A 23,834-nucleotide genomic window follows, 5' to 3' on the forward strand; every position below is an offset into this window, starting at 1 on the left:
ACTCTTCTAAAAAGCACATAATATATTTGTCACCCGTTGGCTATGACATGTGGGTCTTTATGTATCTATGGCATATGGGTCTAATGGTAAATATGTTAGCAGTATTTGTAAGAGTGGCAAAAAGTTAATTATTCCTTGTTTCGGATTCTCTATAATTTGATTGAGTAACTTCTTGCAATCTAGTTTTGTTTGTAAAATAAGAAATAGTTTTTCTTTGTTTCACTATGGTGGACTATTTTTTTATAGAACATAAATGAACTGATAAGACAAATGGTTTGTTGTTACATTTTTTTCTGGAATTTAATTTAATTCCATCTCTATATTTTTTTCCAAAACAATATCATGCATCCTCTCTGTTGAAAAAGGCCGCTTTCTAACCTCTCCGGTCAAAAATACATATTCCCTTCGTTACACGTTATAAGGCATTTTAGCTTTGTTTAGATTTATATGTCTGCTAATGAATCTAGACACACATGTAAAACATATACATACTATAAATCTAGACAAATCCAAAAAAATCTTATAATATAAAACGGAGGGAGTATGACTTTTGATGTTTTCTTCGTGGTGTTTGATGTGTGATTTTAACCATGATTTATATTATGTTTTCAAACTCTAATAAGTTTAAGAGATTAGGGGCTGTTTAGATGATATACTCAATTTGCCTAAGATTGCTATAATATTTTAGCTAACTTGCCTAAGGTTTGGCTAACAAAAATGGAGCTACACTTTAGCTAGTATGTGACAAGTGTGCCACACTTTCTTATCTCATTGACATGTGGGACATGTATATTGAAAATAGAATCTTGTCACATGTGTGGCATAAACCAAACACACACCTAACTTGATCAAATTTGGCTAACTTGAGGTGTGGCAAACTTAGGCAAGTTGTGATAATCAACCAAACAGCCCCTATAATTTCAAGACATGTCATTTTGATGCTTGCAAAATAAGTATTGATAATCAAAATTTTCAAAGTCCGAACGATTTTGATACTAAATGTCATATTTATGCTAAATGCCTATAATTAAGAGGTAGGCTGAGCAACACATACTTTAGTTGTTTTTTCCTACTCATGATTTGCTTTATTTCGTTGAACATTATATTCTGTAAATCCGAAATACTTATTTTCATTAGAATTACTGGGTTTGCTGCTAATAAAAGGTGGCAACTATGTAAACACATGGTTTCTTGGAGACGAGATCGAGCTTTCCAGTGGATAGCTGGATATCGTGTCGTGCAATACTGAACCATTTACATTTATATATATGTGATTGAAATTCTCATTGGCGCCACATAACTATATGTTTAGCTTATTTACAACTGCAACGAGGAACATTTATCACGCTTTCCACAAATCAACCAATTAAGGACTAAAGTTATCAACACTGTGGTTACGTCGTACACGATCAACTAAATTAGCAAGCTAAATGCTGCTTTACCTTCCACTCAGCCCCGTCAATCCGTCATGCCTTGTAGTGCCACTAGATGTGTCAAGTAAGTGACTTATTATGAGTCCTGAGCATGTCGAGCTCGGCTAATTAATTTCAATGCTCAAAATTATAAATTACTCCCTCCATCTAAAATAAATCAATTTTTCACTTTTTACCTACATTTTTTTACTCTTCGTCTTATTCAAAAAAAATTTGCGATTGATATTTTTGTTTTTATTGGATGATAAATCATAAATAGTATTTTACATGTGACTAATTTTTTTCTAATTTTCTAAAAGTTTTTCAAATAAGACGGATGGTCAAACGTTGAACATAGAAACTAGAGAATTGGTTTTTTTGGGACAGAGGGAGTAGGTTGCATTCTAAACAGACTATCCGACAAGCTATTTCATCAATATTTTATTAGAACAATTTTTTTTCAAATTGGTAAATAGTACATTTAATAAAAAACTTAAAATTGTTTTTAAAAAATCAACAAATACATTTTTAAGTTTATATTATGTCTGCTTTATGTTATAAAACTTTATGATCTTGATTAGATTTATATATGTGCTAATAAATCTAGACATACATACAAAACATATATATTGGTATATGCATAGATCTATATAAACCCAGCAATTCTTATGACACAAGACGGAAAGGGTAACAGGTAGCAGTTAATTAGACATATGCTAATAATATTCATCTTTTTACACGTAGAAGAAAATCTTGGGCAAACAGCAAATTCGAACGAGCCCTTACATTTGCAATGCCTAACTAGATCAAGCTGGACTCATAAATTGACCTGCTTCAAAAGTTCATCACGAATTTGAAGATTTTCCGGGTGAAGTGGGGCCCACACGGAGGTCATAGGTCCAAAACGGTAACGTCAATCTACTCCACATGCAAACAGCGGATGTCGGACGTGGCACTCCATATATACCTTGTGTTTTTAGATACTAGAAACAAAGGCTAATCCACATCAGTATGTACTCCGGGAGTCAGAAACTAGTGGAGACACGAACCAAAAAGCTTGCGCCCGGTTTGGGTGTTGGTCAAGTGGAGGGCTTTGACGGCTGACCCAACGATGCGCCGCGGTGTGATGTGCATGGCACATGGAAGCATGTGAGGGCCGGACGGCAGTAGCAGAAGACATATGGACGCGTCAAGTTTGGCAGATCCGAGTTTGCAGAATGCACATCTCACAGCCGATGCATCGAGCTGGATCTGGGATGGAGGAACAACCGGAGCAGCCGAAATCTGACCAAAATCACGTTGAATGCACGCAGATAAGCGGTGCACGACAAGGTCGGGGACTCGGGACGAACTCTAGCGGTGCCAGTAGGGCTGGTTAGTTACTTGATTGGAAGAAATTTGAGGCTTGTGCGTGCCGCTGCCAGCTAAATTAAACTAACTAATTTGGCAGGGATGCACTGTGTGCTTCTTTTCTGCTTTCTACTCTAGCTCCAACGGGTCCGTTCATAGGCATACTTAGAGCATCACCAACAGACTTGGTATTACCAAAAGTAGGGAATTTTTTAATGAAAATCAAATCCAACAGACTTTCTGTTCTCAGGCTCACTAGTTAAAAATAAAAATTTCAAACATTGTTTTACTAGTCTCCACTTGTAGGGGTCCAGTTCCACTCCCAATCCAACAAAAAATTTGTCTCACACGTGCAAGAAGAACGATTGGGTGCGCGACAACGTACCTTGTTTTTCTGTCAGTAGTTAACGATATAGCCCACAATTAGCTACAGGGAATTTTAGATTTAGCAAATCTTTTAGAGATGGAGTATTTTTTTTCTATTGCTTAAACAGTTTTAACAATCCAAAAAAAATGATAATAGATGACTGGATTTTATAGATATGTTGGGCATGCTCTGGCCAATTCAGTTTGAAGTAATTTCAACCCATAAGAATAGCAAAAAATAAAGGAAGCCATGTTCATGTTAATTTAATAATTTTTCCAAGAGACTTGAGTGGATAAAAAATTTCTTATATTTTCTCTCCATAGCTGGTAGGAAAGAACAATTTTCTTTAGTTTTATTATGCTTTATTCTTACAAATTGAATGATTTTCATATGAATTAATTCTTATGAATCCAATCCTTCATTCTTACTACAAACCGAATAGGACCCTTAAAGAGGAGACATTTTACGGTTACTAAGGAAGTACCTAAAATACCTTTTTTTAGTGTAAAATGTTCTACCTAAGTAGCTAGTATCTAGAGTCCCAAGTTTTTACATAGAAAAAATATGGTATCTTCAGCTATCTTTTTCATTGATAGTGAAAAGCTCTTATAGAAAAACATAGAAAGGAGAAAGAAACAATGAACTCATATTGATTCATTTTGTTCCAAAATCAGGGTTGTATATTTCAACCTATAAAAGTCCATTTTAGGTTCTTATCTTGTTACCAAGTTTTAATCGCATCCCAAAATAGTAATACCGGAAATCTTGCCACCCCAACTTGCAAAACTAGGTCAACTTAGATCCTTTGGCAGTATTGTGGTCGGTTTTATTGGAATAAATGTGCTAGGACTAATTTATTCTCAAAAAATTTTATTCGCCCATAATTAATGGTATGGGTTTTAATACCACGTTAAAAGTTAATGTGGATAAATCTCAACATAAATAGGGTGTTATGTAAGAGTATTCGTTGCCTGGTTGAGAGGGTGGACGAAGCACCATAAGCACGCGAGTCGAGTCGAGCTAGCCAGCCGTTGGCTTGGCCAAGGGGGTTTGGTCTAGCCGAGTGGTTTTGGATCGCGACTTTGGAAGACAACGAGGAAAGCGGCAACGAGGAGGGAGGAGCTATGGCATTTGTCCTCGTCAAGCTCCCATGTCTCTACCAGCACAGTCCAAGAAGACACGGACGGAACTGGAGCATTGTTGCCACCGTGAACTCTTACATCTGAGGAGGTAGGAGCCATGGCATCTGTCCTCATCAAGCTCCTCTGTCTCTACCAGCATAGTCCAAGAAGACGTGGATGGAACTGGAGCGTTGTTGCCTCCGTGAACTCCTAAATCCTCAGTTTCCGTGGTTTGTTGCGGTTATGATCTATCATCGCATGCCACTCAACGCTGTGGGTTAACCCTAATTAAAGAAGGGGAAAAGAGAGCGGAGAAGTGAAGGAGAAAGAGATGGGGTCCACATGTCAGTGGAAACCCACATGGTTTTTTTGCTGGCTAGGAACCCATATCAACGAAACCAACCATCTGTACTGTTGACGGACCTAATTTAATCCGGTTCTGCGAAGTTGGACGGTCAAGAATTTCGGTATTGTGATCCAGGGTTGAAATTTAAACTCCGCGACAAGAGGAAGAACCTAAAGTAGACTCTTCTCATCGTGGGCCAAATGCATCGGGCTGTGACCGTTGCCACATGACGGGCCTTCAATCCTTCATGGATCAACGCTGAAAACACGGCAGATGCCCGGCCCAGTCCATGACGCATCGTCAGCTAGGTCGCGCATCGATCGCATCTGCGGTTGTGCACGGTCGCGATTCGCCGGCACCGCGCGTGGTCGGTCGGCCGCGCGCTGTCGTCGAGCCGCCCATTCAGCGGCAGGCCGGCCGTACCGCGCTACCGGTGCCCGTGGTGAGATGACGCGCAGACGAGGCAGATCGATCGAATTTATCGATCGGCCCACGGGAACTGTCTGTCGTGTCGACACAGGACGTACGGGTCCCATCCATCCGTGATCCGTCGCGTCGTCGCTTACCGGAGTCAAAGCCGCGGCGCAGCGCTCTCTCCGTCCGCTAGCCCGCCCGCCCACCTCGCACGTGAACCATCCACCTAACGTGTTGAGCAGTGCACAGGTTGCATAGTGAGAATGCATGGATCCTTGATCCTTCTACCGGATGTTAATATGCATACTGTACTCTGACGATGGGAATTTCTCCGGACTGGCAAATTAGTGTTGGATTGGATTGTACTACAAACACTTGAGAGTTGGTCTACATGCACACTATATGAAGGGGGACGAATTCGATCCCACCCAACCTACTTCTAACGCCTTTTTGCCTGACATCCATGACTCCATCCTAGTACGAACTTATGAAGATTTCATGCCGATCTCCAAGCAACAAGTTACAGACAGGTGATTAGCTAGCGTGCCGTATTAGAGCTGTACATATATCCTCGTACGAACCCGATCGAGTATAGCATGAGCAATATATAAGTACATATAGAGAAATGCTCGCGAGTCATCCGACTAGCTCCACAAGACGGTAGGTTAGCTGGTCTCAGATCTAAGTTTAAAATCTCACTCATATCTATTTAATTGATATTGAGTTCTTTTTTAATATCTAATTTTTTAAGTATCTAGAGTAAACCTAATTGATCAGGTCAAACTTTTGTTCCGTTATTGATGGCTCGGTCTTTCCGCTTTTACCACCTGAGACAGACCATTGTATATATTGGTCCCGAATACTACAACCGTTCGATCGCCTGCTTATGCCAATGGCTATTATTGAAGAAGGTACCGGGTCATCGAAATTTGTAATGTAGGCGTGTGTTCCGTTGTGCGTTTCTCTCGCGCGTATTGTATTATGGATCCCAATTAAGAGGTCTGGACGTATAGATGCAACTGCCAACTTGCCATGCAAAGGACCAGTACTTAACTGACGCCCGCCGCGACGGGCCGACCGGCCAGCCCGGTTGATGCACTCTGCGCTGCGCTTATCCGCGGCGTGCCCCTGTCACGTAGCCGACGGACGACGACGTGCCGTCGTCTTGCACGCGACAGGGAACTGTTAGCCTTGCTGCCTTTGCTTGCTGCAGGGCATGGTACCAGCTAGAGCTAGCTGCTCGTCTGTCATGTAGAATTGAGAATCCATCAGCGTATAGCATGAACAGAGATAGAGAGAGAGTGAGTTCAGAGATTAAACCACCGGCGGCGTTGTGGATAAGATTTAACTCTGGTACTGTATATCCTTAGTTATGTCAATCATGTGGCTACAGTGAAGAATGATTGTTTGGTACTGTGTTGGTGGAAAGCTAATGAATGCCTGTCCAGATATTCCATGGGTCCTCCGTTCGATTAGGGTGGTTTGAATGGTGTGTACTTAAATTATCTAAACTTAAAAGAAGGACTTTACGATGTTTGCGAGGTATACGTACATAACAAAACGTGTAGTGGCAAATTTGTTTCTCCCACTCTGTAGCACGAATCTCAAACCATATCAAATATCTAGAAAATTAAAAGTTTTCTTCTAACAATATGTACAACAGCAATTAATAGCAAGCTATTTCAGTCCTTAGCAAGTCAGGAAAAAGAGAAAAACCACGCGTCCACCCCGGCCCTTGATTCTCCACTTCCAACTTCCTCGTAACAGATCGAATAACACATAAACCCTACGTACGGACATAACATATGTAAGAACAAAATAACGCAATAGGCTACTAGCTAAATCCTTCAATATCTTCTCATACATTTTTCATATGTATAGAAAACACATTTGTCATTCTAATATCATCATATTTATACCAATACAACATATTACAATATTTTCTTTTTTATGTTATCCCTCGCAAACCAATGGCTCACATCACCTCCTCTTTGTACCTTGCAAATATTGTAAAATCTCTCTAAAAGATTATTTTGATGTATTAACGATTAAATCTTTTATCTTCTCAACTATCATGAGAGTAGCCATTTTTAAAAGGAGAAAATTTCTTTCATGCCCCTGAAAATTTACCATATCCCTTGTATATCCCTAAGTTTTGGTCACTCTCCAATATACCCCTGAATATTTGTTTTGATCCCTTGTATATCCTCCCGGAAGTTGACCATTCAATAAGTATAAAAATATCGATTTTACTCCTGGATATGTAATGAATGAACAAATATAATATTTACACATTAAAAATATAGTACTTTGTGGTATGACAATAAGTTTGATGTATGAGAAAGTACTATACATTAAGATTTTAGATACATATTAAAATGTGTAAAATTTTAAAATGGCAATCATAATAAATTAAAGTTATGGGTAGAATTTTTTAAGTTACAACACATAGTAAATCTATTGTATTATCATTAGAAAAATACATTACATACTTTTCCAATAAAAAATATGATATAATTTTTAATTATGATAAAATATTTTTTCATGAATAATACCTTATATCATAAAGAATATAATAATCACGTACAATGAATTTATGGCTTTTAATACTATAGTACACGTATTTCTATAGTTTTCCTATCCATGCATAAGGGATAATTGACATTTTTACAAAAATTAAACGGTCAACTAATGGTCAACCAATGAAAAGGGCATGGAAGGGATCAAAAATCAAAATTTAAGAGCATCCAAGGGAGCTAGCAAAATTTAAGGATATATAAAGGAATAGCTAACGTTTCAGGGGCATAAAAGAAATTCCCCCTAAAAAAGAGCCTGCACCAGGATATACTTGTAACCAAGGCTCATAAAACCGACTCTGCTATCACCATAAAAACCACGATTATCGTCATGAAAACCATTGAGAATTATAAAAAACCACAATAATCGTGCGACAATCATGATTCACTGAACGGCAGTTTTAAAGGTCTACGAAAACGTGACCCTGCTTTAAACATGCCCTGAGTTCAAAACAACATGTGAACAACACACTTTTCCTTATTTCAACCCTTAAGAGCAGGTACAATAGACTATAAGCCAACTATAAATATATTTTAAAGAGATAAAAAGAAAGAGAAAAGAGTAAACTACTAATTTATAGCTAGCTACAACACGGGCTTCAAGACGCTACATGTGTATGATATGTGGGACCATGTATTAATATTTTGTAAACAACTATTATATAAATTGGCTATTAGATTGACTATAGATGAATTAGAGCCAGCAGTTAGCTGTAATATTTAACTTGCTCTAAGGGTCCCAGTGACTGACGACAGACAAAATGCTAGCCCAGATCAGCCCATCAACGGGCCTATCCATATCTTGCAGTTGAATGCATTTATGTTCACTCGAACAGTAACTCTGCGTGTGCAACTCCTCTTCCCGTTGCATCCGCGCCCAAAAAGTTCTTGAACAAAAGTGCCAATACATGATAATTACAAATACTCACTATGTTTTCTAACATAAGATATTTGACTTTTTGCTCACAGTGTTTAATTATTTGTCTTATTTAAAAATTATGAAAATATATATCATTTTTTTGCTTGACTTACTTTATTATTAAAATAATTTTAAGCACGATTTGTTATTTTTTATATCCGTACTAAATTTTTGAATAAGACGAATGGTTAAACGTTGTAACTAAAAAAAGTCAAACATCTTACATTATGAAACGGAGGTAGTAGAATTTAGTGCACTCCCAAGGAAAAAATCATATTAAGATAACTAAAAATTCTCAAGCCAAAAAGTTTTTGATGTAGACACACCGTACGAGAGCTACTTCTGTCGGGTTTGCCCGCGTGTTTCTGTTGGTCAGCGACTCAGCGTATGTAATAATTTTCTATCCGTTCATTCCCATCATATTATATTTTTTTTACTAATACAGCTAAGAGAATGTCCCATAGCTTATTTAAATTTAGTCTTCTATAACTTTATTCGAACGATCATTCAAAAACGAATCGTTCTCCATATCAAATTTGTACTTTTTAGCAGATTATTCATACTACATCATCTATATCTCACTCCAACTATATTATATTTTATTAGTAAATATCTACTGCCCATTTCCACTCTAGCATATACTACTCACGAAATATATTGACTCCGGCTAGCACTATACAGTAACGCCACTGCTCATTATATACTACATTTACAATGTAGTATATAGGAACGTCACTGCTCGTTAAGAGCATCTTCAGTAGATCATATCATATCCTTTATTATGATGAGTAAAAGTTAAATAGAGAATGATGAGTAAAAGTTAAGCTCAATTAGAGTATCTATCTTATCTTCTATTTTAAATATCATCTATATTAGAAGAGAGAAAATCTTCCTCCATCCCTTAAATATACGGAGGATATTATACATAGATGGTATGCTTGAGTAAAAAAAATATGAAGGATAAAACTATTTTTGGTGATCATCTAAATAATGATATGTATAACTAAATTTAGATGAGCCGTTGGATGCTCTAATCAGACTACAGTTGTAGTGTAGTTACGTTTGAAAGTTTTTGTGTTAAATTTCATTCAAAAGCTGTATTGGCAAACCCCTTTTTCCTTTGGAAAACTGTCCGCGCATGTTTAGATGCTCCCTTTCATTTGTGTGCGGTGTTTTTGTGTGTCTCTATCACTGTGTGTGCGATCCAATCTGAAAATCTTTCGCCGAAGCAATGATCTGAACCATCCCGTCGTGATCCAACCGACGACGCGAAAGCTGAAACAGAGAGCAGATCTCTGTGGGACTGATTTGTTTGATAATTGGATGAGAGGTTTTAACAAAGCTACGAAAATTCTGGTAGTTGCAGGAGTTTCAGCAGTCTTATGGTCTATTTGGAAAATAAGAAACAATGCTTGTTTTTAGGATAAGTTTCCAAACGATTCTGCAGAGATAATTTTTCAGATTGCTAATTGTATTTTATTGTGGTCTCTTATGCAGATCAAGGGGCACGGAGCAGAAAAACTTGAAAGTGAAGCAAGATTACTCAAACACGTGAGGATGGAAATTTTATGATGTGAAACATGGCTGGGGTCTGAAGACAAAGCGTCTCAAGGGATGAGTTGGGTCTTTTTGTTTTCTTTTTGGTGCTAGTTTCTGCTGGAGTGTTGTGACCGAGGATCTTTTTAGTCAGTGGTTGTGTTTGTCTCTTGATGATGATAGTTTTAAGTGGTTTTGTGAAGTCAGATCACTAGAGAGAGGTAGTTTTTAAGTGGTTTTGTGAAGATAGCTCAGTAGAGAGAGGTTGGTTTCGGTACGTGTTTACATGAGTACTGTTTTGAACATATTATTATCTTTTCTGTTAATGTTAATGAAAATGGAAGGGGTTGTTGTCCTTTTTTTTAAAAAAAAAAACATCTCTGTGGGACTAATACTTTCCCTCACACTCTATTCTCGCGCACTGGTCTTCTACTTATACAGTAGTAGACCATCAAGCCAAACCCAATCATCCATCACTCGCAGTAGTACTACTCCCCCTCCAGCTAGCTTAGCTCTTGCTGCTCAGTGCTCGCTGTGACGCAACGGGCTACCACCACACGAGGCGACAGCACAATGCCACTCTTGCAGGCCAGGGGTCGCGGGCCTCTGCTAGTGATCCTCGCCGTCACTCTCGCCGCCGCCGCCGCCACCGTGGCTGCGTCCGACACGGTCGCCTTCTACCCCTCCGCCGAGGAGGCCGCCGCCGCCCACTGCGAAGGCACGCTCTACCCGGAGCTCTGCCTGTCCACGCTCGCCGACATCCCGGACCTCCACAAGAAGTCCCTCCCGGACGCCATCTGCGGCACCGTGAACCGCACCAAGGACGCCGTCGCCGCCACCTCCTACAACTGCTCGCACTACATCAACAACAAGTACCTCACCGCGCAGGACCGGCTCGCCATCGCCGACTGCATGGAGCTCCTCCAGACCACCATGGACGAGCTCCAGGCCACCACCAACGACCTCGAGTCGCCGGTCGTCTCCGGCAACAATGGCTCGGCCTCGATGGCCGCAAAGCGCGTCACCATGGATCATGTCATGACGGTGCTCTCCGCCGCCATGACCAACCAGTACACCTGCCTCGACGGCTTCGACTACAAGAACGGCGACAGGGTGCGCCGATACATGGAGGCAAACATCCACCACGTCTCCCACATGGTCAGCAACTCGCTCGCCATGGCCAAGAAGCTGCCCGGCGCCGGCGGCGGTGGGGCGAACCCGTCGCCGACGGCCAACACGGCGACGCAATCGGAGCCGGAGACCGCGCAGCGCCAGCCATTCATGGGGTACGGGCAGATGGCGAACGGGTTCCCGAGGTGGGTGAGGCCGGGTGACCGGCGGCTACTCCAAGCGCCGGCGTCGGGCATTACGCCTGACGCGGTGGTGGCGAAGGACGGGAGCGGCGGCTACACGACGGTCTCGGCCGCAGTGGCGGCGGCGCCGTCGAACTCGAAGAAGCGGTACGTGATATACATCAAGGCCGGGGCGTACATGGAGAACGTGGATGTGGGGAAGGCCAAGACGAACCTGATGTTCATCGGCGACGGCATCGGCAAGACGGTGATCAAGGCCAGCCGCAACGTCGTCGACGGCTCCACCACCTTCCGCTCCGCCACAGTTGGTAAGTACACGCCTCCTCCCTCTGCATTGATGACCATGCCATGATGCTAATTGCTTGCTAGCTGCAAATTGATTTGCAACGTCCGTCCAGTCGACAGAACAGTACGCCATTGCAACGTACAAACAGTGCACTTGCTTACTAGTACTCAATCTGTTCCAGGACAATACAAGGCAAATATAGAAATAATATCTATAAATTAACTCTTAATCTAATTAAAATTATAAAGTCTTACGATATATAACTATGAGAGTAACTGGGTTAATTGGTTATTGATTGTTTATATAAGCGACGTTATGAAAAAGTCAAGAAGTTATAAGTTCCTACTCTTTTCGTTTCAAAATATAGCAACCATGTACTGAACATACCTTATATCCATATCCGTGGTACTAGGATATATCACGTATATTTGGTACTATTTGATACTATGTTGCTTTATTTTAAAATGAAATCGGTAATTTATTATTGGTTGTTTAGATACATACATTAGCAATTGCACATTTTTAACCTAACAACGGTAAATATAATGCTGGCATTGGTAAATATATATACAAGCACACACATGCATGCTTAGTGCTTGTGGATCAGGTTTAGCCATTGAGGCAGCATTTTGGAACTCTCTTTGGTGGTTTGTAGAACTATGCGTTCATAACTGCTCCCTAGGATTGAAATCCTCAAATAATTCTTCTACAAAAACCCGGTACTTGCCCTTTACGCACATTTGAATGCACCTCATGTTAAATTTTTTTGGTTTTTTCATGAAAAAATCAAACTGCATATTTTTTTAAAAATCTGTGAATAAAATTTATATATATATATATTTTTAACGATCTAAAAGTCAAGGCTATAAAATTTATCTTCGCTGAGAAAGATCTTAAAATTAAGTCTATTTTTAAGGTTAAAAATTTAAATTTTAGCTTATAAATATAAGCATAAATAAAAGGACAGGAGTGTTAGCATGTGGTACATCCTCCATATAAATATAAATTAATATATAAATAAAAAGATAGGGGCTGCCGCCGCCCACGGCCGGGCTGTTGATGCTGTTGACGCCCGCCAACAGCAAAGTGCACAACCCTTTGCTGTTGACGCTGAAAACATATTGCTGCTGCTGCTGCTTATCGCTTGCTGCTGTGCAATAGCTGCTGCTGCTTAGGAGCCTTTGTTGCTGCCGCTAATCTATGATTAGAAAAATAACTACTTTTAGTCTCTTTTACTCTCTTTAACCAAATAGTTACTAATTTTTAGTCCTAGACTAAGAACCAAACAGGCCTAAGTCGCTCTGGTTCAATTATATGATTAAATTTGAGAATCATAAATTGGTATGTGCCCACCAATTGATATAGGTATTTTGCGGGAATTTGCATGTTATGTGTCACTTTCTGTAATCAAAAGTATGTTGCGTGTCAAATCTTCAAAGTCGTTCTCATAAACAAACAGGTACCTATTACCTTTATGTACACGTGAATGCGCCTCAGGTGAAAGTGGTGTGGTGTATATAGAGCGAGACTAATACGCGCACCCCTCTTAGTATAAGCTATTATACACTTCCTTCCTTTCAAGGCCTCCCAAGATCTATCTCACCTTTCACCTACCTTTCCTAGGCCCAAAAATAATCCTCAAGATAATTAAAGATTGGTCAAAGAGTTTCTCACGTGGGACAACCCTTTATAGACTTCTCCTCTTGTCTATCTAAGCATACCTCTCGTCTACTAGAAATTTTGCAGTAACACAGGAAAAAATATGGTAATATGACGACTAATTCACAGTAACAACGTCGAAACATACCCATGAAGGATCTATTTTTTAAAGCATTTTTCTAACAATTCGGTATAAAAGTTTTTAAAAAATAATATATGAGGTGAGAGATAAAGTTGTTTAAAGTTTAAAATCTTAAGAAATATCTATAGGATTTGTATTATTATACACTAATATAATGATAATAGCAACAGTAACGCTTTACATTCTGTAATAATACGATGTTACTATAAAATATGAGTTATGAGTATTGTTAGTGCAATTATGCAGTAACGTAATGATATAAGTACAGTAACACGTGCGTTGTTACTGCATAATTATAGTAACGTCGTGATATAAGTATAGTAACGTCGTAATATAAGTATAATAACATCATAATCGAATGACAGTAACACGAGGTGTGACTACATACTATTCCTACAACATAATTAATATATGTGGGAGAGCTAAAAGTTGTATTTCCAATCTTTAGAGAGCAATATCTCATGTGTCATATTATTTTTTAAAACCGTTTTCACTATCGTGATTAAAAAAATATGATTTAAAAAACTAGATCCGTCATGATGTTGTTACTTTATTTTATAAGACGTGTTACTGTATTTTTGCTTTCGTGTTATTGTACTTTTTAGACAAACAGGACTGGAACCGACGTGGTAGAGTTTTGACCAGGCTAGAAGAGAGGCTTTGGACCATTAGAAGGAGGTGGGAGGTGGGTTTAGGCCTTATGTGCACCCCATAGAATAAACTATTCTATGTCCCCCCTCCCCTCATAAGGCCCAAACCATCTCCCACCTCTTCAAAGGCCTAAAACCCCTCTTTTAGCCTAGTAAAAGCTCAATCCGCCGGTCAAACTCATCCTTTTGACCTTCCTCCACATCCCACTTTTGTCTACTTCCGTCTGTCTAAAAAGTGCAGTAACACGAAGGCAAAAATATAGTAACATGGCTTATAAAATACAGTAACAACCTCAAAATATAGTCATGACGGATCTAGTTTTTTAAATCATATTTTTTTAACTAATGTGGTGAAAACGGTTTTGAAAAATAATATATAACACATGAGATATTGCTCTCTAAAGATTGGGAATACAATTTTTTAATGTTACTATAATTTTATCGTGATGTTACTGTATTTCTATCACGATGTTATTGCAATTATGTAACACACATATTACTGCACGTATATCGCGATGTTACTGTATTTCTATCACGACGTTACTGTAATTGTGCAGTAACAATACACATATTTTAAAAACGTATCGTTACTGTACTTATAGATATTTATCTATTTCTTAAGATTTCAAAGTTTAAACAACTTTATCCCTCATCTCATATATTGTTTTTTAAGAACTTTTGTACCATATTATTTAAAAAAATTGTTTTAAAAAGTAGATCACATGGGTATTTTTTGACGTTGTTAATGCAAATTAGTCGTCGTGTTTCTGTTTTTTTGTCGTCATTTTACTGCACAATTCCTATGAAACGAGAGGTGAGCTTAGATAGACATAAGGGAAAGCCCATAAGAGAGTTGACCCACGTGGTTAACCCTTTAACCAGCCTTTTAATGAGGTGGAGGTAGGTTTTGGGACTTAAAAAGAGGGTGCGAGGTGGGATGGAACTTAGGAGGTCTTAAAAAGGAAGGGGGTGTAGATAATCATATGAATATTTTTCTTCGTTTTTTCAGTAGATAACAACGTTGACTTTGAGTCATATACTTCATATTTTATTATATTTAAAAATCTTACATAATTATTATTTCTTTCGTTCATTACATAATTTATTATTAATTTTATTTAAATATAATTTAATGTGTGTATATCTACTTAATAATTTTAAATATGATGAATAGTTAAATATATAAAAAAGACAACGGTGTAACAAGATATAGTGTATAGGAAGGGATTACTTTGACCAAACCAGGATATTTCTTAACTCATATCCTGGTTGGATTGAATGGAGTAAATTTGAGATTCATAAATTGGTACGTGCCCACCACTTGATATAGGATGGATACGCAGGTGTTTGCTTGTTGTGTGTCGCTTTCTGTGATCGAAAGATATAGCTGGACAGTACACATGGTAGGTACGTGCATGATGCGCCTTCTGCGGGTTGACAAATATATACACGTCGAGCCGTCGAGGGCATGTCGACCACTCGACCCTACGCTCGTCACGTCACGGAGAGCGGAGTGACGCTGACTATCCCTAGGGCACACATTGGAGTGTTTGAAATAACCAGTAGTTGAGTAGTTGATGATCAAACCACCGTAAATATTCAGTTCTCCCTCTATTGTAAAATATAAATATTTTTAAAATTCAATTTTTTTACATAATATAAGCACTTCTACATTTACTTTAGTATTTTAATCATATATATTAATGATTCCAGAGCTAATGAGGTACTTATAAAAAATCTAATCAATTTAAAATTCAAAAATAATCGACGAAGTTACTAAAAGAATTTTTTAATATCTTCTTATTCTATACTAAATAATATAAAATTATTTATATTTTAAAATATCTTAGATTTGCACAGCTTTGTCCGGGCATGTACCTTTCATAGGACTAGACTGATTATTACTCAACATTTTTATTTGAATTTGTTAATTTCTAGACTAGATATTCGTCTTATTTAAAAAAAATTACACAATTATGTATTATTTATTATAATTTAATTATTACTAAGCATATTTTATCCATTTTACAGTATAAGACTTTTTAGTTTTATCTAGATTCATATGGATGTTAATAAATCAAGACATATATATATATAAATTATATATATTTATTCATTGATAAATTTAAATAAGGCTAGAAAGTGTTACAATATAAAATAAAATTACAAATAAAATTGACGATAATAGATTTAAAAGTCAACAACATAACAACGGAGCGAGCATACGTAGGAAAACACACACGGGTGCACCAACGTAGACCACTGCTCGATCCCGATCCACGTGATTGATGCGGTGAAACAGTGAAAAATTAAACGTGGTCCTCGCCGTGCATCTCGGACGAACAGTACTACAGCTGACAGGTGTTCACCACTAATCAGCCAAAGCAGTACGTAGCTCCAAGCGTCCACCAACCAGAAGAGCACAGCACTTATGGACGTTGTCGTAGGCAACTCCTAATGGCAAAAAAATATATAATGATTAGTTCACCCTACGCCACTGAGCTTGTTCCAGTTTAGCTATTATCGACATTATCTCTTTCAATAGGGTATAGTTGAGTTTATCTTTTGTTATATAATATGTCATTGGACACAGTACTGTTTTTCTAAAAATATCCAAAATACCCTTATAAACATGTAAGGCTAACAATTAAATTATTCTTTAGCACTCACATAATACGAAATTTTGCTTATAAGTTTCATGACTTCTATTACTATTAATTACTACCACATCCAGAAAGAGTGCATTTTGTTATTGTTTATGTTCAACGTTTGGTCGTTTGTATTATTAAAAAAAGCTTATGATAGTATTTTTTATTATTAAATGATAAAACATGAATAATACTTTTTGTGTGTGACTATTTTAAAAAAAAATTCATAAAATTTTTAAATACAACAAACTATCAAACGTTAAACACGAAAAATCCACAAATGCAGTTAAATTAGGACGAAAGTGGTATAGTTGACATTATGTACTATATAGAATATTTTTTGTTTTTATTATTAATGTAAACCAATCTTCCTGTGTTGCATAAAATATATTGTGCTTTTATCTTTTATGCAAGTCATTCCTCTCTACCACAACAAAATAATTTTCCAAAAATATATTTAAAAAATTATACATCCTCCATCAACATTATGCAAAAAGATTCATGGAATTTTTATTGGGCCTAATCAATGGTCAACCTTTATGTATCATAAGGGCATATTGGTCATTTTTTTAGAAAATACCAGTGCAATAATACATTATAGAACTATTGATAAACTTAGCGATATATTATATGAATAGACAATATCATAGCAAATCGTTAAATCGATGCAAAGTTAGTGGTATAGAATAGATTGTCTGAATGATTAACTGGAAATGCAAGCTAGCTAGGCTGGAGATATCTCTGTACTTATCGTACTGTATGGAGTGATGAACTACGATGGGTGTTTAAGTGGGTTTAGCGGTAACGTGTGCCGAGCTAGCGCATCATGAATGCAGTACAGTGTACCCGGTACGTACGTATATGTATCTTTGTCGACTGTCAGCGTGGCGTTTTCCGATAGACCTGCCAAACAAACACGTGTGAATCCAAATGACATATTTATAAACAGAAATAATTTATGAAATTTTTTTTAATATTTGTGTTTTTAACGATCTAAAAGTTAAGACAGAAAAATAATCTAGAACGAAGAAAATCTAAAAGTTAACTAAATTAAGGCTTAAAATTCAATTGTCAGCCTATAAACAAACATGAAAAGATAAAAAGTGCACGCATGTTCGATAGCCATACGTACGTGCTAGCTACAAACGGCTTATATAATTAAGTTCTGTGAACTGACATATTTTTCAGCACATATATATGTTGGGGTTTCTCGAATTCGTTACCTGCTAGATTTGTTTTTAGCTTCACATGGCGCTGGTCTTTTACGGCATGCACGATGCTCCTGCGTAATGAGTAGTCTCGTTTGCCATGTAGGAGCCATGGCAACAACTCAACGAGAGGTGTGCCTCAACACGAATGCGCGTACCCTAATTAGGCCGTGTTCGAAGAGCTTGACGGAGGGGAGGGGGTATGGTTGTGACTCTGTGAAATGCAGCGGTAATCCTGTGTTACACGAACCTGGTCAGGTCCGGCTGGCTGCTGCTCTGCAGTACGCATGCACTGCACTGACAAAATCGCTAGCTAGACGAGGTTCCTGTGCTGTGCGATTCCAGCCGATCACGCGGCGCGCGTGCCCCCACGCCTCCACACACCGGTGCCTCCCCCTGCATGCCGCGCGTCTCGACGAGCAGGGCGTGCAGCTTGCTTGCTAGTGTCTCTCTGCCCGGATGCATGCAGTCCACCTAGCTCGCTCCTCCCGGGAGTTGCACAGGCAGCGCAGCGCCACGACGCTCGCCCGTGACCCACCGGCCGCCCGGCCGGCGACCTGTCCCCTTCAATTCCTTCCTCGTGTACCGTGTGTCGGTGTTAATAAGCTTCCAAGCTAAATCGCATGCTGCAATACTCTCTAATGCTCCCCCATATATATTCGTAATTCATATTGTTCTAGATAAGTGTGTAGTGAAACCTTAAAACTATAATTATTAATAAATTTTTGATTGAAAAATGTAGTACAATAAGTATAGATGAATTTTAAAATAACTACATCCGTTTCACGATATAATATTTTTAGTTTTGTTTATGTTTATATATTTATATAAATAGTAATAAATCTAGACATATATATATATATAAACAATATATATTTGATTGATATAAATCTAAGTATAGCGCTTATAATACACGACGAATGAAACACTTCAATATAAATAACCATTTGTCTAATTTTTATATATTTGTATTTTTAATAAAAATCACAGATATATTTTGAAGATCGTGTGACTGTTCTAAATAATATGAATTATCAAAATGGGGTACTAGCTAACTAATCACTGTGTTTATAGAGTTTGGTTCCAAACCAGGGCCGTGTGACGGTTTTAATAGAAAAATGTATTAGCACTTCCAAGGGGGACCATGGAAGCTAGCTAGCCGTGTTGCGCCTTTTTTATATAGGGGGATGAGAGAAGCAATTAAATGCATGCATCGATCGGTCGATCGATCGATGGCATGCACTGATGCACACCTTTTTTTTCCCCAGCTGCAGGACAAGCAATATATAGCTGTCCAATTATTCTCTCGTCTTGCTGCTGGAAGCGCCCCACCTCCCGAGTCCTTGGCAATGGGCATTGAGATTTGATCTGGTTTAAAAAAAATACCTCGAGTTACTGGTACTTCACAGTATTAAATTATTTTTTATTATTAGATCTAGCTGCGCAGGATAGATATTATTAGATCTAATGATAAAAACGATTTTATACGTTACAAGTACTTGGAGATAATTTTTATTGGACCGAAGCAAATCTAATAGACAATGTATCAATCATTGGCTCGTATCTATCACTTGGTGTCCTAAACATTTTTGCAGGTGGGCTACAGCTCCTTCCTGCAGATAGATTATAGTGGATAAGTGCCAATGCACAATGCTACACCCACCTGCCGCTCTATAATTGTAGTACGGCAGAATCGTCTCCTCTGCCTTTATGAGAGGGAAACACCTCTCGGCCGTTGGATATAATTTTTGGATTGCTAGGACACAAGCGGATCGGAAGAGGAAATGTAGTTAGATAATAATTGGAAGGCCTAAAATTACCTCTGCTGATCTTGGACCACTCGCAACCTACGGGGAGGTGGCCATATGCGGTACAGTAGATCCTAGCCAATGGAGAAAAAATGGGGAGTACTACTAGACCAGTGTAAGCGAGGCACAAACAAAGAGGTGAGATCGAGCAGTGGGAACCGTTTGGTGGGGCTACAGCGAGTCAAGGAGGTGGTGCATTTTTAGAACCAGTAATATACTCATACTTAGCACCAAGTCCATATATTTTGAAATGCACACACGTGATCATAAGCCAAATCTTGAACCACGGACCATAAGCTAGCCAAACAAAGTTGGAAGTCACACCCGTGATCACTTGCCATTAATTCTTTGCGAACAGGAACGTAGGAATGGCAGATCACCAGCCAAAGTTGAATGTTCGTATTCGTCTGTGTGTGTAGAGCGAGAAAATTTTTAGAACAAGTGTCACATTAAATATTTGATCGGATGATGAAAAGGGTTTTCGGACACGAATGAAAAAACGAATTTCCCGGCTAAGGTAGAAACCGCGAGACGAATCTTTTGAACCTAATTAATCCGTCATTAGCACATGTTGATTACTGTAGCACTTATGGCTAATCATAGTCTAATTAGGCTCAAAAGATTCGTCTCAAGATTTCTTTCATAACTATGTAATTAGTTTTTTGGTTTATTTATATTTAATATTTTATTTAAATGTCTAAAAATTTAATATGATGTTTTTGAAAAAAATGTTAGAAACTAAACGAGTCCTAAGTTACATGAATTTTATAGTATACAGTCCGGTACTGACACTCACGTTGTGCGCGTATGGAAGTCGGTGCTCCTCTTGTCGTCGTCGAACGGCATATCCCTGCTACATACAGCTAGGATTGTGTGCATCCTACTACTAGGTATAGTCATCCTACTGCTATATATAGCCCATAAGATATCTAAACCTTCTCTTTATTTTCAGACTTACGTTTCTCAGACGGCTAAACGATATATTTTTTAAAGAATATTTTTATAGGAAAGTTGTTTTAAATAATCATAATAATTTATTTTATATTTTTAATAATTAATAATTAATTAATCATGTAATAATCTATTACTATATTTTTCACGCCGAATAACTTACCTCCCTTTTCCTCACCGCCGAACATGGCCTAGGGTCTGTTTGGATCTTCTATACTTTTTTTAAAGTCCCTGTCACATGGAACATTTGGACTAAATATAGACTATTAATAAAACCCACCTCATACACTGGACTATTTCGTAAAACGAATCTATTGAGCCTAATTAGTCTATGATTAGCGAATGTGATATCACAGTAAACATTTGCTAATCGTGAATTAATTAGGCTTAAAAAATTTGTCTAATAAAATAGTCTTTATTTATGTAATTAGTTTTGTTATCAGTTTATATTTAACACTACTAATTAATGTCCAAACATCTAATGTGATAAAGGACTAAAAAAGTCTCAGGATCCGAACAGCCACTATGACTTTTTGACTTTTTTAGTCCCTTGTCATATCGGATGTTTGGACGTTAATTAGGAGTATTAAATATAGACTGATAACAAAACTAATTGAATAAATAAAGACTATTTCATTAGATAAATTTTTTAAGCCTAATTAATCTAGTGTTAACAAATGTTTACTGTAGCATCGTATTCGCTAATCATGGACTAATTAGGCTCTATAAATTCGTCTCGCAAAATAGTCCAGAGTATGATGTGTGTTTTATTAATAATCTATATTTAATACTTTTAATTAATATCTAAACATCATATTTGACTCGGAAAAAAAAAGTCACCAAGAAACAACCACCCCCCCCTACGCGCGTGGGGCGGCCGGCATTTACTGGTTGTCGCTGTGTGTGCAGTTCCGCGTACTCCTGCATGCCATGTGCGCGCAGCTAGATTGATTTCCATCAAGCGCATCCATATCCCTTTTTCAAGTTATCACGCCCCTTCCTCTTGTCTGTCTGGCCATCCCTCCTTGCTGGACCCGTTCCGTGGATCCGGACGGCTCCGTTCAACAAATTTTGTTTTTTTGGGTAAGTAGGATGTGCATGATATGCTGATTTACTGTTGAGAAATACGTACCGCAGGTGGTTCAACTTCGGTGCGTGTTCCATTGTCGCAAGGTCCTTTTGATTGTTCACTCTGTAGGAAAACATGCTAGAATTGTCCATAGTCAAATACTTCTTTTTAGTTTTGCTGGCTTGCTGCTGCCTTGTTAAATTAGGCTAGTTTTAGTGGAAGTTTTATGAGCAATAAATAGGATGTCATATAGATATTTTTTATGATGTGACAACGTATTAGTGGAGAGAGATGAAATGAGTTTCATGGAGATAAAACCCTGTATACACGGTTACCTAGATAGCTGGTGTCTTGCATGTTACCAAGAGGTGTTTTATCCTAGTTTCAAACATTTTTAAATGACGTATCACTTTAGATAATCGTGTCCATAAAACTTTCATTAGGAATGGCCGAGGCTGCAATTTAAGTGAGAAAAAAATAATAGGTGTTTTCTTCTACCTTCTAGCTGCGGTAACGGCCCATTTGTAGTCAGTGATCAAACATGGGCTCTAATTTCCTAAATGTCTGTCACAACTTAGCACCAGATAAATTGAAACAATTGGGTCGCCACTAGAAAACTTGCATCATGTGATCCTATGAATTAGGCCCATGGTAGAAGAAAGCCCTTTGAACTATTTGCCATGTGATTATGGGTGCAGCGGTGGTGGGCAATAACTTCCTGGCCCGCGACCTGACCATCGAGAACTCGGCCGGCCCGTCGAAGCACCAGGCGGTGGCGCTGCGCGTGGGCGCCGACCTGTCGGCGTTCCACCGGTGCAGCTTCGTCGGCTACCAGGACACCCTCTACGTCCACTCCCTCCGCCAGTTCTTCCGCGAGTGCGACATCTACGGCACCGTCGACTTCATCTTCGGCAACTCCGCCGTCGTCTTCCAGAGCTGCAACCTCTACGCGCGCCGCCCGCTCCCCAACCAGAGCAACGCCTACACGGCGCAGGGCCGGGAGGACCCCAACCAGAACACCGGCATCTCCATCCAGAAGTGCAAGGTGGCCGCCGCCTCCGACCTCGCCGCCGTCCAGTCCAGCTTCAAGACCTACCTCGGCCGCCCCTGGAAGCAGTACTCCCGCACGGTGTTCATGCAGTCGCAGCTCGACAGCGTCGTCAACCCCGCCGGGTGGCTCGAGTGGAACGGCAACTTCGCGCTCGACACGCTCTACTACGGCGAGTACCAGAACACGGGCGACGGAGCCTCCACGGCTAACCGGGTCAAGTGGAAGGGCTACCGCGTCATCACCAGCTCGTCGGAGGCGAGCACCTTCACGGTCGGCTCCTTCATCGACGGCGACGTCTGGCTCGCCGGCACGTCCGTCCCCTTCTCCGTCGGGCTGTGACCGATCGTCACGGAACGCTTACGTTCAGGGCGCCATGGCTGGAAGCGTGCTGTGCTCACAAGTGAAGGAAGGCACCGGCTGGAACTGAAACTGAATACATGTTGCTGTTGATTCTTTTGTTTTTGGGCCCGAAGTGATTCAGAAATTACCATTCGATATGATAGGGGTTCCTATTTACGTACTCCATATAGTTCAGCTACATGGAAAGTTGAATGTTAAATCAGGTGTATTTTTTTTCTCTGTTTTTGGCAGTGGGGTTTCGTGATTGGTGAATGTATGGGTGTCAATCTGATATAAGTGCTTGCTATAGAGCAAATAAAATGGGACATTTTCTTTTTGCCCTCCTGCCTTGCTCAGTGGCCTCCTGAGAGCTTTTCCTCACTCCATCTTTTGCATGATGTCTTATCAGTAATAGCCAAGACTTAAATTTTAAATGTTTAGAGTTGATTCATGATTTTTTATGTCGCATTTTATTTTTCAATATTCGACTTTTCAAGTGCAGATAATACCTATGTTTCTTTATTCGCTTATATTTCTATGGCTTATTGATTACATGTTGTCTGACAAAGTACACGCCCTCCTGATATTCTCCAGTTCAGTTCAATTAACTTCTTTAACAATCTCAAATTTAGTTCAAAATGATTTTTGCTTTTGGTACCTAGAAATTAC

The 23,834-nt window shown here is 39.0% G+C and overlaps 1 protein-coding gene across 1 annotated transcript; it reads left to right on the plus strand.

Moving 5' to 3' along the window:
* Positions 1 to 10,523: 10,523 nt before the first annotated feature.
* LOC102723005 (pectinesterase-like) lies at positions 10,524 to 23,506 on the plus strand. Its single transcript, XM_040520109.1, has 2 exons — positions 10,524 to 11,662; positions 22,474 to 23,506. Exons 1-2 carry the CDS (start codon positions 10,615 to 10,617, stop codon positions 23,163 to 23,165), a joined length of 1,740 nt encoding a protein of 579 aa, XP_040376043.1. The 5' UTR covers positions 10,524 to 10,614; the 3' UTR covers positions 23,166 to 23,506.
* Positions 23,507 to 23,834: the final 328 nt, after the last annotated feature.

The sequence above is a fragment of the Oryza brachyantha genome, chromosome 1, assembly GCF_000231095.2.
Source record: "Oryza brachyantha chromosome 1, ObraRS2, whole genome shotgun sequence".
NCBI lineage: Eukaryota > Viridiplantae > Streptophyta > Magnoliopsida > Poales > Poaceae > Oryza > Oryza brachyantha.